We start from the raw sequence: 14993 nt of genomic DNA, 5'->3' as shown, positions 1-14993 counted from the left end.
GGGCTTCGGTTTGTAGCTTGTTTCAACGTGTATTCTCGAACTTTGGCTCGTCAAAACATTACGTATTATTAAATGGCACAGCAATGAAAATAAGGTTGCGATCAAAAATTCTCGAGAAAAGGCGAGCCTGCGATAGACTACACTAGGACATGCGCTGCAGAAGCGGCATAATGGCTCCTTGGGAGACGAACGTCACCCCAATGAGAGCGAGATTTTCCACGGATATCTCGTGAGCTTCCTGCACTGTCTGATTCATTCCTTTGATGGTCCATTCCAGGTCCATCTGTCTCGTCGGGTCTCGTTCACCGCTCTGGCGTTGGTCAAACTCGCTGCGACTATCATAACAGTGTTGCGAAGGAGCACTTACCTCGAGAAAGTCCTTCACACGGTTTGCGACGTGCGTTACAAGCTTCTCGAAGGTGATAGGCTTACGAGCAGCCGTGTCATCCTTTGTCTGTATCTGTTTTTCCCATCTGCGGTATCCCCCGAGCTGTACACGGGGAGTAGCATCGTACCACTGTAGATCCTGAGCGCAGATGAGGATGAGGCGTACCCAAATGTCTAACTTTATCGAGCTTCTGTTGCCCATCGGGGCATCGTACCCTTGCAAAGCGGAGAGGTCCCCGCTGACGATGTCAGCAAGGGGAATGCCAACACCCCCTTCCTTGCGTATTAGAAAGCGCGGGCGAGTAAGGGGTTTGTTTTTCTCGCGCTCGGTCTTCTCTCGCGCTGTACCCGCGAACGGCACGAAAAGCTTCTGGGGGATGACTCTTCCACCATAGTAGATGTTCCAAATATAATCTGCATAGTCCTCGTCGTCTGAGGTGAACAGAGTGATGAGGTCTGTTGCCTGATCGACTCCGAAGGTCTTCGCGAGAAAACCATCGGAGAAAACATTTGGCTCGGTCGACTAGATCTCCAGACGTTAGTGAATCGCGTCGAAAGTCGAGAATCAACAACGAACTTACTGTCGGATTCATGAATGAGACAATTTACTGCGGAGGTAGAGAGTAGAAATGCTGATACTGAGACCCAGAAGACAACATAGCGCGACTTTATACACCCTTCAAACAAAGATACAGCTATGTTTCTACAATTGACCCCGGTTGACGCGACACCAGGCATACGATGCAGATATCCACAGCTAGAGAGGTAGAGGATGATCCTACACGTACCATGAACATTGTTCGAGCTGTAGAACTGGCTTCAAGGAAACGAAGACTCGAGGCCGACACCAGCAAGTGTTGATGATCGGACGTACAAGCATGTGTAGAAATTATATACACATGGCTGCAACCATGCCAATCTGAATCAATCACTGATAAAAATAACTTAGCCTAACGGCCATCGAGAACACTGATGAGTGGTGGAGAACAGCAGGTAATCTGAAACAGAGCTTATGTCATGGCACTAATTCATCCTCCGAGAAGACTCGTGTCGAACCTTCGAAAAGCATCATTCTTGAACCTAGTATATCCCCAGGATGCAAGTGAATATCATCGAATCATCATCGAAGGAGGACTGGATATTTACCTTGTCGTTTGGATTAAGCTGTTGGAGATGTTACCTACAGGCAGGTGTAGGTCATATTACATCTCTAATCGCATTTTGAGGACGACAGCCGATTGCCATTAGCAGCGATAGCAGAAGCATCACGGAGGTGTTGCCTGAAAAATTGCCAGATTCCAGTCCGGGCGCAGCAGCCACGGACGCCCGCGGATACCTGTTATAAACGGTCAACAAGTGGCGGGCCGAGATCTGGGGCTATTAGGCATCGGAAGACGTGGAAGATCCGAACATGACTCGACAGGAGCGATGCATAGGCGATCCTGAACGTTTGAGACAGCTCTAGTCCGGGGTGTGTGTCTCAAGGGGCTCTTCCAACACTCGTCACCGAAGGACCGAGCCCTACATACAGTCATCAGTAGCACATCCACCTACAACTGACAGATACATTACTTGGAGAGATAAATCACAGCCCTTCACCTGTTCTCACAGAAAGGTGGTGAATCCACATCTCAAAACGATGAGACGATCATCTCCCGTCTTCGTATGATCATACGTTGATACACCAGTAAAAGGGATTGAAGTCAAAGGGGAAGCGCCGCGCGGCATTTTGTTATGTGTGGCCAGGCATCTCTGATGTCCAAACTGCAGTACTTCGCTTAAACCTTGAACGTCCAACCTTTGGCGAGATCGAACGAGTGAGCATACTATGGTTCTATAGAAGTCTACACAACCAGCCCTAGAATCGAACTCAGAGTCAAATGTCAATGTCCATAATGCTGTGTGCCCAAGCAACCTTGGTTCAGCGCTTAGGCGTTTATTACCAATATATCTAGGTCTGGCGGAATGGTCGGTATATGTGTAGTGAGCATTCTCGCGAAGGAGAACCAAGTCCGTGGAAAGCACTAAATCAAAATACAATCAACTCTGTAACTGTGAGTCAGAGTGTTATTGCAATGATAGATAGTAAGAAACATAGATAGCCTACTTAGGAGCGTCGAGTCTCGACTACTCGCCTACAGATCAATGGCTGATCGATCCGCACGCGTATTAGACTCAGTGCGTCAGCGCCGTCAGATGTCTTCCCATACACCTATAGGTTGTGCCTATCCATATACTCAAAAGGGAGATTATGAGTGTTGCTGTTGGCCTATGGAGCGCCGAGGCTGGCCTGTTTGAGAAAAAGCCGGCAATGGCAGTGTTTGGCAAACTCCGACCTGGTGGCTGCGAAGGTCGGAGTAATACTTCGCAGCACGTGCGTGTTTGGCGATTCAACTTAGGTGGCAATTCGCCGCGAGTTCTCTTCATTCGCTCACCTCGTTCAAGCGTGTATTCGATCCTTTTGATGATCATTCAACTTGAAACGCGTACCATCTCTACCTTCTATGTGGGGATTCTTGAATGGAGGGTTCCCCGACACCGGTTTCCGCTGCTGGCACGTGGCTTGCGTTCACTGCGCCATGTCGGCGCGCCTGCCTCCTGCTTGCGACGTAGTCAGAGCACCTGATAGGAAGGAACATTCCACCTATACATCTCCACTCCACAAAAATAAATGCGGAATATCAAAAAAAATAGGCGGACTCACCTCCTCGAGGCCGATAGCTAGATGGCAAAAGACGCGGCTAGTCGACGTCCTATCTTGATCGGACCGTATCAGTTGTGGGTCCTTGTATTTGTGTCCTTGTGTTGTCATACATCTCCGCCACATGCTGATATACGGATTCTGAGTGCGAATTTCTAACTGCGCGGATGCCCTACAGTATATAAGGCGTCCCCTCAGCAGTCTGGATCATATCGCCTCTTGCCTCTCGACCATCACCATCGTCCACGCAAACATCCTGGTAAGTATGTGCCTCTTCTACTTGCCTAACACTTTTCAGTCTGACTACATGGCTACGTCATTGAAGTGAGGCTATCGCCCCTCATCTGATCTGTGTGGCCCATCTATGGCATATGTATTCCATATACTCTTACCTCGCTAACAGTACCTAGGCAATATCGCAACTCCCATGAAGTACCAGACAACATGGATCTAAGATACAGAACAATGGTAACATCCTCATCCTAGCACGGTTCAGCCATCTGCAGTATGTTCAGTCGTACTCTCTCGTCAAGCCATCGATGATGACTCTCTTTATCAAAACTTACGCGGATGTCGTATAGCCTACATGAAATATGAATGTATGCTCGCCGCTCTCCTGCCTCGAATGCTTAGCTAATTATCAATCCCTGCTCCAGACCGTCGCGATGGCCATTACATATATATCCTCAATAAATGGTGCTCGCCGACAGGTCATCGCGCTTAAGTTGGGAGGATAGGGAGTGGGTCCACTATTCGTTGGTCCCGAATCTCACGTTAATTGGACTTTCCGCCAGGAGACAAAAGACGAGGGCAAGAAAGTGCGAGTCTCTTATTGTCTTCTGCTCTAGGACTCGCTCATCAACTTCCTTTCTCCAGCGCTCAAGCCGGACCACCAGAATAGGTAGTGGCAGTGCGCGAAGCCCGCGACGTGGCTTCGTCACGCGCTGTGTCCCAGGCATCAGTCATGCTTTCGCTGTTAAAACGCGCTTGGCGGGCACCGGCACCGGGCGGGCACGCAGCCATGGTCTCAGCTTCTCGTTCCTCATCATCTCGTATGTACACCCGAGGACGTAAGGCGGTCCATGCACACGCGCGGGATGGGCTCCGTCAGCGAATGGGCGCGCGGGTAAGCCATGCTAATGCTCGACACCGGCGGTCTCGAGCGGGTGGCCGACACACGCACCGCGGCGCCGAATTTATTCCTCTCCACCCCCCTCGCTCTCACCCTCGTAGGTACGCCCGGGGACGTACGGCGGTCCATCCATGCGTGCGGGACGGGCTCCGTTGGCGAATGGGCGCGCATTCCTGGGTGCCTGTGGGTAAGCCGTGCTAATGCTCGACACCGGCGGTCTCGACGCGCTCTCGTCGGCGCATCTCGAGCGGGTGGCCGACCCACGCGCCGCGGCACCGAATTCTTTGCACCTCCTCGTCCTTCGGGCGACGTTTCCCCGTATGCGTATGCGCGCACGGGGTTTTACCCGCTCGTCGGGGCGGACGCACGGGGCCCTGTGTGCGGCTGCGCTGTCGTGTTTGGTTTTGAGGCGCTTACAGTACTACCCCGGTGCGGCCCTCCAATTTCGTTCCTCCCCGCGTCGACAGCCGATCGGCGTGGGCCTCATACAGCGACTACCTCCCAAGGCAGAGATAATTTGCTTTCCCTCCTGTTGCTTCCCACGAGCCGATTGGCAATTCCGCACGGCTCCGTTGGTCGCTGGTCAGGGCGACTCGACTCGTGAGGCGATTGATAGATGGGTCGAGGACGGATGCGAGCAGACGCGAGGGGCCGCTGTTTCCTATGCAGTGCGCGGTTCGCTCGCCGCCCCCTAGCTCCGGGTTTGGCGCCCGGAGGGGAGAGCGAGGGGGAAGGGGGCCGTTTCGGCATCTTCGCTGTACAAGCGATAAAGCAAACGCGTCGACCGCCTCCCTTGTTCTTTCATGGTACCAGCGCGCCAGCGCGCCCGGATCGACGATGGCGCCGACGACACGTCTGAGAGCACATGCACGCGAGCGTCAAGCCACATAAGTATAATGCTCCGCCGCCAGCCAGCACTGGAAGGGATCCCGATCACGCGCGACGCTCACTGCCAGAGGCACCCTGGGGCACCGAGTCGAACAGGCCCATAAGACAGGCACGCCTCGCCGCGTACTGTACTGTACGCATACGGTCCCCGCGCACGCGCATGTGCGGCTGTGTGCGGGTTCCCAGATCCCTCGAGCGAGCCTCGGCACTGGAGCTTCTCGCGGCGCTCATGACCTGACTGTATGCGTTGGTTTGTATTTGTGTTTGTACGAGTATAACGACACGATGGACACGTATGTGCGTAGCGCGCGTGAGCGTGGGTGCGGGTCGAGCGAGCGAGAAAGACGGATGGCGAGATGTGGAGTACAGATGTAAATAAGCGCGAGGGAGCATGTAGTAGCAAGTAGGATAAAGCAGCGAGCGAGCGAGCGACCAGACATACATAAACAAAAGAAACGAGAGAAACGAGAGAGGAGAGAGACGGCGTGAACAAAAAAGATACAGACGAACAACACGCATAGATGGCCAAAACTTCGTCGATCGGCGCGCGACACCGAAAAGGCCTGAGGCCTGACTAGACCGGCGCCCACGCACGGCCGCGGATCTCCGCTCTAAATCCGGCCTTCTACACACCAACAGGCTACAGATGCACCTTGGTCCTCTTGGACGACGCGCCCTCGGCGCGCTCCTTCGCCTCCGCCGGCGAGATCACCGCAACGAGCACCGAGATGTCTGCCGACCAAACCAAAAAGCGCACACGCACGCGTCAGCCACCGCCGAACGACGATCTACCCGAGGGTGAAACAACACGCACCGTCGCTCTTCCCACCCCGGAACGCGCGCCCCTCCTCCCTCGCGCGCCGCGCGAACGGGATCTCGTCCTCGTCCACCGGCACGCCTTTTTCGCTCTTCTCGCCCTTCTCACGCTCGCCCGTGCGCTTCCCGTGTCCGTGTCTGTGTCCGTGCCCGTGCCCAGAGCCGGGCCGCGCCCCGCGCATCTGCGAGACGCGCTTCGCGCGCGAGCACAGCGCCTCGGAGAGCATCCCCGCGAGCGTGCGGCGGCCGTACAGCGACGTGGCCGAGCCCCGCTGCTGGCCCTGCGCCTGCCTCCCCGCAGCCTGCTGCGCGTCTCCGTTCGCAGACGCCTCTGCAGGCGCAGTCGCGGAGGCGGGAACGCCAGAAGACGCAGACGTGGGCGTGGGCGCGGACGCCGAGGGCGCGAGGAACGTCCGGCGGAAGCGCACGACCTCGTCGAGCACGTCTTCGTCCCACAGGTTGTCGCTCAGCCCGTCGGACGCGAGGATGAGGATGTCGTCCGCCTTGACGGGGAGCGTCAGGATCTGCGCGGCCTCCGGCGGGGTGCGCGACGCGGGGCCAAGCTGCAGTGGCGTGTTGAACTGCATGCGGGGCAAACAGAGCGCATACAAGCGTCGACGGATAGACGGGAAGCCAAAATTAACGTCAGCGAGTGTCGTGCGCGCGCGCCGAACGAGGGAGAGAGAGAGACGCACCGACCACCACATCTCGTCGCTCCGCCACGCGATCTCGTCGCCCCTCACCAGCATCCCCATGCAGTCGCCCAGATGCGCGATCCTAATGACCGCATCGCACTCGTCCATCGCGGCCATCGCGGTCGCGGTCGTGCCGTGTGCACCCGCAGCCGCGCTGGGATGCGGCGGCGGGGCAGCCGGCGAGGGGTAGAAGCCCGATACGGGCGGGACGGGCGGCGGGCGGACGGGCGCAGGCGGGGCGTGGTCGAGCACGGCGAGGAGAGCGGTCGAGGAGCCGGTCATGAGCGGAACGGGCTCAGCGCTACCTTCCCGTGCCCGGGCTCGTGGGAGAGGTGGAGGCGGCGGGGTGTTTGCCCGCCCGGCCCCAGTCACGGGCGGCACGACGTGGGCCTTGAGCGCGCGCTCGTAGGCGCGTTCGAGGATCAAGAGAACGTCGAGGCCCTCCTCAAACTCGTCGAGCTCGAGGGCATCGTCAGCTTCTTCCTGGAGGGCCTCGAGGGGGGCCGTCGGAGACCATGGCACCGAGGCGTTGGAGGGGTTTGGGAAGAAGGGGGTGTGCGGGTCGGGCTCGTGGAAGTAGAGGGAGGTGGTAGGGGGCGGGGGGCATGCGCAGAGGGAGGCGATCTCGGAAGAGCAGTAGTGCATGAGGCGGCGGGCGAACAGGGCGGAGGGCGAGGGGTCTGAGGGGTCTCGGAGGGGGACTTCTGGTAGAGAAGAGAAACACGTGGGTGGTGAGTGCCGCATGGGTGCGCGTGGGAGGGCGCGTGCATGGGTGGTATGCATAGAGGGAGAAAGGAAGGAGGGTGCTCACTGGACCGGGACCAGCCGCCGACGCCGTCTGCGACGCCCATGGCGTTTTCTCGGACAAAATATGCATCTTCGCCGACTTGGACAGCGAGGTCGAGGCCGTCGGTGACGTGGCTGGGAGAGAGCCCCCAAAGGGGCGAGGGGGTAGGGGCCGAGGAGGAGGAGGAGGAGTGCTTTGGGATGCCATATGCGCCAACGTCGAAATGGTAGCGGTGCTTGGTGTGGCGTTTGGTCGGGAGGGAAGTGTGTGGGAGGGCGTCTACGGGTGTGTGTGCAGGGGAAGAGGGCGAAGAGAAGAGGGGATAAGGAAAGAAGGGGGCGGTATGGGAGAGGGGGATTGCGGCGGAGTGGTTTGACTGGGGGGCGGTGAGTGCGAGGGAGGAGGGCGGTGCTTGGCCGGGGTGGGAGTGGGAGTGGGAGTGGTTTGTGTGAGACGGCGAGTTTGTGGGATGCGACTCGGGCTCGGGCTTGGGCTGGATGGGGAGGCGGGAGGAAAGCACGTGCGGGTTACCGGGGCGCGACGGCGGCGGCGGCGGGAGCGCGGCATCGAAGAAGGGAAGCGCCGACAGCGAGGGCGGCGGGGCGGTGTAGAGCGAGCGCGAGGCAGAGTTGGAGCGGACGCGGGTGAGGGGCGAGGACGAGGCTGCGGGGGCTGAGCCCGAGGCTGCGACGCCGCGGGGCAGGACCGTGTAGAGCCGTGTGCGAAAAGTCTTGATGGTCGAGCCAGACGCCGACATGGCTGCATGCGACGTGTGTGTGCGGTGCAGAGAAGTGGCGAGGTCGACGACGACGACGACGACGAGGAGACAGACTTGGGCAAGGGCGAGGAGAGCAAAGAGAAAGAGCGGTCGAGTGTGGAGAAAGGCTGTCTCGGGCGTTCTCGGCTGTCGATTCGGGATCAGCCGATTGGTCCGCTGGCCCTTACCCCGCGGCCCCGACAGCCCGATTCGGTCTTCCCCTCGATCGCCTCCTCCCCCTTCCCCCACGATGACGTCTCGCTCTGCAGCCACTCCCCACTGCCGTGCGATGCCGACGACGCCCACCCGTCACAGCGACGCGTGCGGGGAGCCTTGCGCGCTCTTTTACGGCAAACGAGACGACCAGGAATTAAAGGCGGGCTTTTCCTTTTTCACGGACAACCGACGGGGGCCCTTCAACGCTCCTGGCGCTCGTCTCGTCTAATTTTGTCTCTTTCTTGCGCCGTAAATTCTCGACAGCTTAGCTCGTCTGTCTGCGTCTCAACCCTCTTGAGCACACTGTGACATGGGTCCAACCAACAAGCCTCAGGGTCCTTCGCCCCACTACTCTCTCTACCAGCGCGAAATCTTCCGTCGCGGAGGAGAACAAGGCCTCTGTGCGTCTCTCACTCGCCCTTCTCCCACCCACTTGATTAACACGTTTTATGTCGACAGTACCAAGCTTCTCCGTGCACCCCGACGAGCTCACAGAATCCACCAAGGAGACCCTCAACAATCGCGCCTACTTCTATGCCAACTCCAACGCCGGGCTCGGCTGGTACGGTCAAGGCAAACAGGTCTGCATCCATCCCTCTTTATCTCGCTCCTCCAACCCTGACATCCTCTGCGTGACTCCAGGGAGGCCTTTTACAGGTGGCGCATCGTCCCGCGCATGCTCGTCGACACTAACACTCGCGACCTCACCAGTAAGTGGTTCGCCCACACATAACTTGTCTCTTGGTCGCGCAGCTTCTAGACGCTGACCCGCCTCCGGCGCAGCCGAACTCTTCAGACACCGCATCCCCGCCCCGATCCTCTTTGCGCCCATCGGGATCAACAAGCTCTACTCCCCCGAGGGTGATCTCGTCCCCGCCAAGATTACCGGCGAGCTCGGCCTTCCGGTGATCATCCCCCTCTCCTTCCCGACCCCATCACCGACGCCCCCTTCCATCATCCCCGAGTCTGTTTTCTTCATCTAACACGTGACTAACGCGATCTCTGTGCCCAGTATTGTCTCTCGACGGCGTCGTCGCAGCCCATCGAGGCCGTCGCCGCCGCGAACGACCGCGGCGCGTCGGGCCCCAACGGCGGGAACGCGAAGAGCCCGCGCTTCTTCCAGCTGTACATAGGGCACGACGACGAGATCGCGCGTTTCTTTTTTCGCCGGAATGCTCGTTTCGCACGTGCGTCTGTTGTTGTCGAGATCTGACGGATCGGATCGCGCAGACGGTCAGCTTGCTGGAGCGCGCGTGGAAGAGCGGGTTCGACGTGTGCATGTTGACGGTCGATACGTGGCAGCTGGGCTGGCGCCCGACGGACATCGCCATCGCGAACTACACGTACGCGCGCCCGCCCCTCCTCGCTTTCTCGATAGATTTTACTACCCCGACGCGGTCAGTGTTCTTCGAAACGGAGGTTTGGACAGCATGTTGATGATCCGTAGCTGATGCTGATGCTTAGGTCGGGAACGAGGTCGGCACGTCCGATGCCGTGTTCATGAAGAAGCACGGCGAGGAGATGAAGACGGACTCTGGGAAGTGGATCGACTCGGCGGTGTGGCACGGCAAGGCGCACACATGGGACAAGATGCCGTGGCTCATCCGCGAGGTACGCCCGGCCGTTTCATATAGAATATATACCGCCGGACGTCCCGCTCACGACACCCCCGGTATATGCAGTGGAAGCGCATCTCGAGCGGACGGCCGTTCGTGATCAAGGGGATTCAGAGCGTCGAGGACGCGGTCGGCTGCGAGGGCATCGTCGTCACGAACCACGCGGGGCGGCAAGTCGACGGCGCGGTGGGCAGCCTCGAGGTCCTCCCGGAGATCGTCCACGCCGTAGGCGGCAGTAAGTCCGCGCGCGCGCGCCTTCGCACTCTCTTCGGGTCGCGTAAACTAACGCGCCGCGCCGCGCCTGCGCCGCTGTCCAGAGATGAAGATCATATTCGATTCCGGGATTAGGACGGGCGCGGACGTGTTCAAGGCGCTGGCGCTCGGCGCGCACGCGGTCCAGGTCGGGCGGCTGTACGTGTGGGGCATGTCGCACGAGGGCGAGGCCGGGTGCCGGCACGTCATCAAGTCCCTCCTCGCCGTGAGCCTGCGTCGCCTTACCTTCCGAATATGAGCGGCTGACACGCGATTTTCTTTCTTTTTCCATGTCCTTTGCATTCCATTTTTGCTCGCGCTGCGCAGGACTTGGACATCACGATGACCGTCGCGGGGTACGCGTCCGTCACGGAGGACGTGCGCCGGAACAGGAAGGCGCTGCGCTACACCGCGTCCGGGACGGCCCCGGGCTCCGGTGAGCACGCGAAGCTGTGACTCGCCAGTAAGCGACCAAGTGTACGTAGGTTTGAACTCTCGACGTGGAAGCGCGCACCACCGCCGCGGGGGGTGGGCGCCCTGTGCGGTGTGCTTCGCTTATCTTATCGTTCTGCGGGTGACGGCGTGGGTTGTGTGACTGTTGTACGACTACCATAGAGCGGTGAGGGAGATACGGTGAGTGGAATTGAATTCGGTTTTGGAGCGCGTTCGCCGACGTTCGTCGTGGCGAGGGGATGTGCGCGGTCTGCCTCGATACAGGGATATCATAAGCACGAACGAGAGCGTTTGTGGAGATGCCTGCGACACGGTTGGGAGTGACGATCTTCGAAAAGAAGCGGGGTTCCCAAGCAGCGCCTGTCTCCGAATACTCTACGTACAGTCACATGATGGCAACGCGGGAACGGGTATCGAGCGGGACCACGAATTCTGTTTTTGGCAGTCAGGAGAAGGCTGGTTTCGACACGAGTACTTGTGTTGGTCCGTTCGAGCCTTTATGGGAGCCTACGATCTCAGAGGAAGTGCCTTGCCATCAGCGGCAGAGTATTTCCTCTGTGATCGACCACCGAGCGGTGGGTGTTCTGCGTCTGGTGTTCTAGGCCAACCACAGGCAGTGTAGCCTATACCTGCGCTTGAGTTGTCCGCATCCGGACGTGCTGGTCACCGGCAGCAGGAGCAGCGTAGGTGTTTAGTTCTACTGAGCAACTCCTTTGAAAGTGGGGCGTCCCATGCTGGACTATACGTTAATCCGGCCTTCATCGTACTTAAGATCGCGAAGGAAAGAGTAGCGCTTGATGAATGAGTCGATGGTGCCCGAACTCTGCCCGATAAGGATCAACACCGATGATGCAATCTATACGAGTCACGAGGCGCCTATCTTATCGTGTTCCGCGACGGCGAATGTCGGCGAGCGTCTGATGATGCCAGACGGAAGTCCAATTGCTTATATGAGTCAAATACGTGCACGGTTGAGCACTTGAGTGCTCACGCTCGCGGGAAACAGTTTGCGAACGCCGCTCGACGCGCCCTTTCTACTTGCCCAAAACAATGCCAGGCAAGGGTTCCAGTATCCGCGACGAGAAGCGGGCAATTCTGCCCTCGACGGCGCTGCCGATCGCGCCGCGTCCATCCGCGAGGTCCAAATGGGCTTACTTCGCCGGGGTCGTCCTCTGCTCGCTGCTCGTTCTCAACCCCGTCTTTGGAGACCTGCACGCGCGTCTTCGGACCACTGTGTATAGGGATGAAACCGGCCGCGCCGCCGATCTGTGTCCGCAGGTGGACGCGCTGTACCCGACGAGACACGCTGAGCTGTGGAAGAGCCTCGGAGAGACGCTCAAGACGGAGGCGTTCAAGGGAAGGGCCGTGGAGTGGCTGGGCGGCGCAGTGAGGGTCCCGTGCGTCGGTCTTTCTTCGTGGTTTCGTTGATGACGATGCGGCTGCGAGCTGACAGAACGGGACGAGTAGGACGGAGTCGTATGACAAGATGGAGCCTGTTGGCGTGGATCCGCGGTGGGACGCGTTCGGTCCTTTCCACGACTACCTCGCGAAGGCGTATCCTTTGATGTAAGCCGCGGGTTTCCCCTTTCGTTCCGCGCTGGTCCGTTGAAACCGGTTTCTGCGCTTTGGACAGCCATTCGAAGCTGGAGATCACGAAGGTCAACACTTATGGGCTCATCTATGTGTGGAAGGGTTCCGACGAATCGCTCAAGCCGCTCTTGTTGGCTGCGCACCAAGGTAGCCCCAATTCCCTTCCGGGCTGCTCGAGATGCGTCAAGTTCAAAGGAACTTTATTCTTTGACAGATGTTGTGCCTGTTGATCCCAGGACTGTGGATGAGTGGGAGCACCCTCCCTACTCTGGTCATTTTGACGGTCAGTCACATTCCTACTTTGTTTTGCCCAATTCTACGATGCGATTCTGATCGCACCACAACTCCCAGGCGAGAGTGTGTGGGGGAGAGGAAGCTCTGACGACAAGAGCGGATTGATCGGTGTGATGTATGTAGTCTCATAATCATGAGTTGTTTCCTGATTCTTGATTTCACTGTTCAGGTCCACTATTGAATCCCTTTTGGAGAAAGACTTCCACCCGACCCGTGGCATTGTCCTTTCCTTTGGCTTCGATGAGGAGACAAGTGGACTCCATGTATGCCAAAATTCTTTATTTTTCAGAAAGGGCTTACAATAATGGTGTTCAGGGTGCATCTAAACTTGCTGAATACCTTCTTTCAACCTACGGTGAAAACTCCTTTGCTCTGCTGGTTGACGAAGGCGGCAAGTTGATTGTGCACTCGCAATGACAGAGCACAGCTGATCACATTGTCTACAGGATCATTCTCGGAACAGCACGGGTCGATCATAGCCACGCCAGGCATTGCCGAGAAAGGGTATATTGATACAAGGATTGAGGTCGCCTCTCCCGGGGGACACTCTAGCATTCCTCCATCGCACACGGTGCCTTGATCATTCTCAATCTTTTCCCCTACTTTCCCACTGACATCCGTCACTTTTCCTTTTCAGAGTATAGGCATACTTTCAGCACTTCTCGTCGAACTCGAAGCACATCCCTTTGAGGTCCATCTATCTCGTGGGACCCCCGTCTACGCCACAGTACAGTGCCTTGCGGCGCATGCAAAGAACCTTCCGCAGAAGCTTCGCGCTTCTATCAAAGCTTCTGCGAAATCTGACAAGGCGCTCAAGAAGGCCGAGAAGGAACTCTTCGTGGACCCTGCCTTCAAGGCTCTCGTGGGCACGACCCAAGCCATTGACCTCATACAGGGCGGCGTTAAGACGAATGCTCTCCCAGAGCAGGCATGGGCCGTGGTTAATCACCGCCTTGCGACTGAGAGGTGTGCAATCTTTCAGTTTCACAAGCTTTTAGCACGCTCATGCGCTTCGTGAAGTTCGGTCGCAGAGACTAAGCATCGCGATACGGAGGCACTCAAGGTTCTGGCCCAGCAATTTAATCTTAGTTACACGGCTTTCGGTGCTGCGATTTCGGCAAAGGACGCTCCTGCCTACGGCTCCCTGACCCTCACCGATGCGTGGGGCACCGCCCTCGAGCCTGCGCCCATCACCCCGACCGATTCTGATGCGGTCCCGTATCGCATCTTGAGTGGCACCATTAGGGCTACCTATGATTCGCACAGAGACCTTGTGGGTGGGGACAACATCTTCGTGAGCCCTGGCATCATGAGCGGCAACACGGGTTAGTGCGACCCTTCTGATCTCTGGGTGCAGAACTTTCTGTGGAAGCTAAGGGTGTTGGGGCTATTTTTGACAGACACGAGGTACTACTGGAAATTGACATCCCACATTTTCCGCTACAACCACCACAACTCTGGTAATGGTTCCGCACTGGCAAATGGCGTGCATACCGTGAATGAGCGTGAGTGTCCACCTGATTTGTCATCCGTGATTCGTTCTAACTCCACGAAAAAAATCTCCTGACTTCGTGTGATTTATAAACAGACATCCGTATCGTTGATTTCGTCGAGATCATCCGATACTTCACTACCTTGATTCTGAACGTGGACGAGTCTACGGAAGTGTGATTGGTCGATTGTGGCCCCGTCGCCGAAACTTGCCAGCGTGAAGGGTTAGCTCGAGTTCTGAGGGACTGTCATGGTAGTCTCCTTCGTCCTCATGTGTTCGTTATTTACTCGCTTCCCAATCTCCCTCCCTTTCATTAATGTGACTCTTTCTGCCGAAGGCATGTCACGTGAGAGATGTGAATGGTTTTTCGTGAGTGCTTCGACAAAATTTCAATTGACCAGAGGAGATTCGTGTGGAAAATGAGTCGACATGAGAGGACCATATCATGGATCTTGAACAACTCCGATATCTCCCCGCGCGCAGGGGCCGTCATCTGGAGTTACCTATTAGCCGGTGAATCATCGAGATCCAGAGGATGTAGTCCAATATGAGGCCTGACGGTGTCAATTTGGACGACGGGAAGGGATCTGAAGACGCTGGGTGAAGCAAGAAAGTGCTCTCCGCACCGAGGGACTCAGGCAATCACCAAACCCCTTCCATCGTCACATCTCCCAACCAAATAATGACAAGCATTTTGACAGCAACAAAGAACTTGGATGAAGAAGACCACCCAGCAATGTGGTTGCGCGGTTTCAGAAGAGATGTACCCAGAGTGGTGTGGCCTGGCGACGATATCAGAAGTATCACCGTCTAAGTTCGGCCGATCATTTCAGGTGACATCACTAGTCATGTGTACGACACCCAAACGTACTGGGTGTGACGGAGGGCTAAACGTAAAGCATCGCTTCCACAGTATG

At 57.2% G+C, this 14993-nt stretch overlaps 8 protein-coding genes across 8 annotated transcripts; 3 read left to right on the top strand and 5 right to left on the bottom strand.

Annotated features, from left to right (window-relative positions):
* Positions 1 to 44: 44 nt before the first annotated feature.
* Positions 45 to 740, bottom strand: HETIRDRAFT_441125 (uncharacterized protein). Its single transcript, XM_009550961.1, has 3 exons — positions 554 to 740; positions 368 to 490; positions 45 to 310 (listed from the first exon to the last, which is right to left on the bottom strand). The coding sequence occupies exons 1-3, from the start codon at positions 587 to 589 to the stop codon at positions 143 to 145; spliced, it is 327 nt and encodes a 108-aa protein (XP_009549256.1). The 5' UTR covers positions 590 to 740; the 3' UTR covers positions 45 to 142.
* Positions 741 to 1736: 996 nt separating this feature from the next.
* HETIRDRAFT_324735 (uncharacterized protein) lies at positions 1737 to 2115 on the bottom strand (the record flags this gene model as incomplete). Its single annotated transcript, XM_009550960.1, has 2 exons — positions 1737 to 1908; positions 1997 to 2115. 2 exons carry the CDS (start codon positions 2113 to 2115, stop codon positions 1737 to 1739), a joined length of 291 nt encoding a protein of 96 aa, XP_009549255.1.
* Positions 2116 to 2956: 841 nt separating this feature from the next.
* On the bottom strand, positions 2957 to 3199 carry HETIRDRAFT_172543 (uncharacterized protein; the record flags this gene model as incomplete). Its single annotated transcript, XM_009550959.1, has 2 exons — positions 2957 to 3031; positions 3092 to 3199. 2 exons carry the CDS (start codon positions 3197 to 3199, stop codon positions 2957 to 2959), a joined length of 183 nt encoding a protein of 60 aa, XP_009549254.1.
* A 1022-nt stretch (positions 3200 to 4221) lies between these two features.
* Positions 4222 to 4915, top strand: HETIRDRAFT_104296 (uncharacterized protein; the record flags this gene model as incomplete). The annotated part of the gene is made up of 2 exons (XM_009550958.1): positions 4222 to 4596; positions 4640 to 4915. The coding sequence occupies 2 exons, from the start codon at positions 4222 to 4224 to the stop codon at positions 4913 to 4915; spliced, it is 651 nt and encodes a 216-aa protein (XP_009549253.1).
* A 238-nt stretch (positions 4916 to 5153) lies between these two features.
* HETIRDRAFT_323627 (uncharacterized protein) lies at positions 5154 to 5627 on the bottom strand (the record flags this gene model as incomplete). Its single annotated transcript, XM_009550957.1, has 1 exon — positions 5154 to 5627. One exon carries the CDS (start codon positions 5625 to 5627, stop codon positions 5154 to 5156), a length of 474 nt encoding a protein of 157 aa, XP_009549252.1.
* On the bottom strand, positions 5345 to 7162 carry HETIRDRAFT_387178 (uncharacterized protein). The gene is made up of 3 exons (XM_009550956.1): positions 6620 to 7162; positions 5923 to 6505; positions 5345 to 5840 (listed from the first exon to the last, which is right to left on the bottom strand). The coding sequence occupies exons 1-3, from the start codon at positions 6899 to 6901 to the stop codon at positions 5749 to 5751; spliced, it is 957 nt and encodes a 318-aa protein (XP_009549251.1). The 5' UTR covers positions 6902 to 7162; the 3' UTR covers positions 5345 to 5748.
* A 1666-nt stretch (positions 7163 to 8828) lies between these two features.
* On the top strand, positions 8829 to 10703 carry GOX2 (glycolate oxidase; the record flags this gene model as incomplete). Its single annotated transcript, XM_009550471.1, has 10 exons — positions 8829 to 8960; positions 9026 to 9089; positions 9163 to 9284; positions 9392 to 9533; positions 9587 to 9722; positions 9799 to 9811; positions 9844 to 9990; positions 10062 to 10230; positions 10313 to 10473; positions 10575 to 10703. 10 exons carry the CDS (start codon positions 8829 to 8831, stop codon positions 10701 to 10703), a joined length of 1215 nt encoding a protein of 404 aa, XP_009548766.1.
* A 1063-nt stretch (positions 10704 to 11766) lies between these two features.
* Positions 11767 to 14415, top strand: HETIRDRAFT_147361 (Metallo peptidase M20). Its single transcript, XM_009550955.1, has 12 exons — positions 11767 to 12097; positions 12168 to 12266; positions 12334 to 12437; positions 12505 to 12573; positions 12642 to 12699; positions 12754 to 12847; positions 12900 to 12975; positions 13031 to 13155; positions 13222 to 13550; positions 13605 to 13909; positions 13985 to 14089; positions 14173 to 14415. Exons 2-12 carry the CDS (start codon positions 12187 to 12189, stop codon positions 14253 to 14255), a joined length of 1428 nt encoding a protein of 475 aa, XP_009549250.1. The 5' UTR covers positions 11767 to 12097; positions 12168 to 12186; the 3' UTR covers positions 14256 to 14415.
* The last annotated feature ends 578 nt before the right edge of the window (positions 14416 to 14993 follow it).

The sequence above is a fragment of the Heterobasidion irregulare genome (genome assembly GCF_000320585.1).
Source record: "Heterobasidion irregulare TC 32-1 unplaced genomic scaffold scaffold_08, whole genome shotgun sequence".
Classification (NCBI taxonomy): Eukaryota; Fungi; Basidiomycota; class Agaricomycetes; order Russulales; family Bondarzewiaceae; genus Heterobasidion; species Heterobasidion irregulare.
This window is presented reverse-complemented; position numbering and strand designations above follow the sequence as displayed.

Coding starts and splice junctions, on each gene's coding strand:
- HETIRDRAFT_441125 (XM_009550961.1), bottom strand. CDS start 589: ATGGGCAACAGAAGCTCGATAAAGTTAGACATTTGG. Junction 491..553: donor CGATAAAGTTAGACATTTGG/GTACGCCTCATC, acceptor CCCCGTGTACAG/CTCGGGGGATACCGCAGATG. Junction 311..367: donor GTGTGAAGGACTTTCTCGAG/GTAAGTGCTCCT, acceptor GACCAACGCCAG/AGCGGTGAACGAGACCCGAC.
- HETIRDRAFT_387178 (XM_009550956.1), bottom strand. CDS start 6,901: ATGACCGGCTCCTCGACCGCTCTCCTCGCCGTGCTCGACCACGCCCCG. Junction 6,506..6,619: donor GCGACGAGATGTGGTGGTCG/GTGCGTCTCTCT, acceptor CCCCGCATGCAG/TTCAACACGCCACTGCAGCT. Junction 5,841..5,922: donor CCGGGGTGGGAAGAGCGACG/GTGCGTGTTGTT, acceptor TTTGGTCGGCAG/ACATCTCGGTGCTCGTTGCG.
- HETIRDRAFT_147361 (XM_009550955.1), top strand. CDS start 12,187: ATGGAGCCTGTTGGCGTGGATCCGCGGTGGGACGCGTTCGGTCCTTTC. Junction 12,438..12,504: donor CTTGTTGGCTGCGCACCAAG/GTAGCCCCAATT, acceptor ATTCTTTGACAG/ATGTTGTGCCTGTTGATCCC. Junction 12,976..13,030: donor TCTGCTGGTTGACGAAGGCG/GCAAGTTGATTG, acceptor CATTGTCTACAG/GATCATTCTCGGAACAGCAC.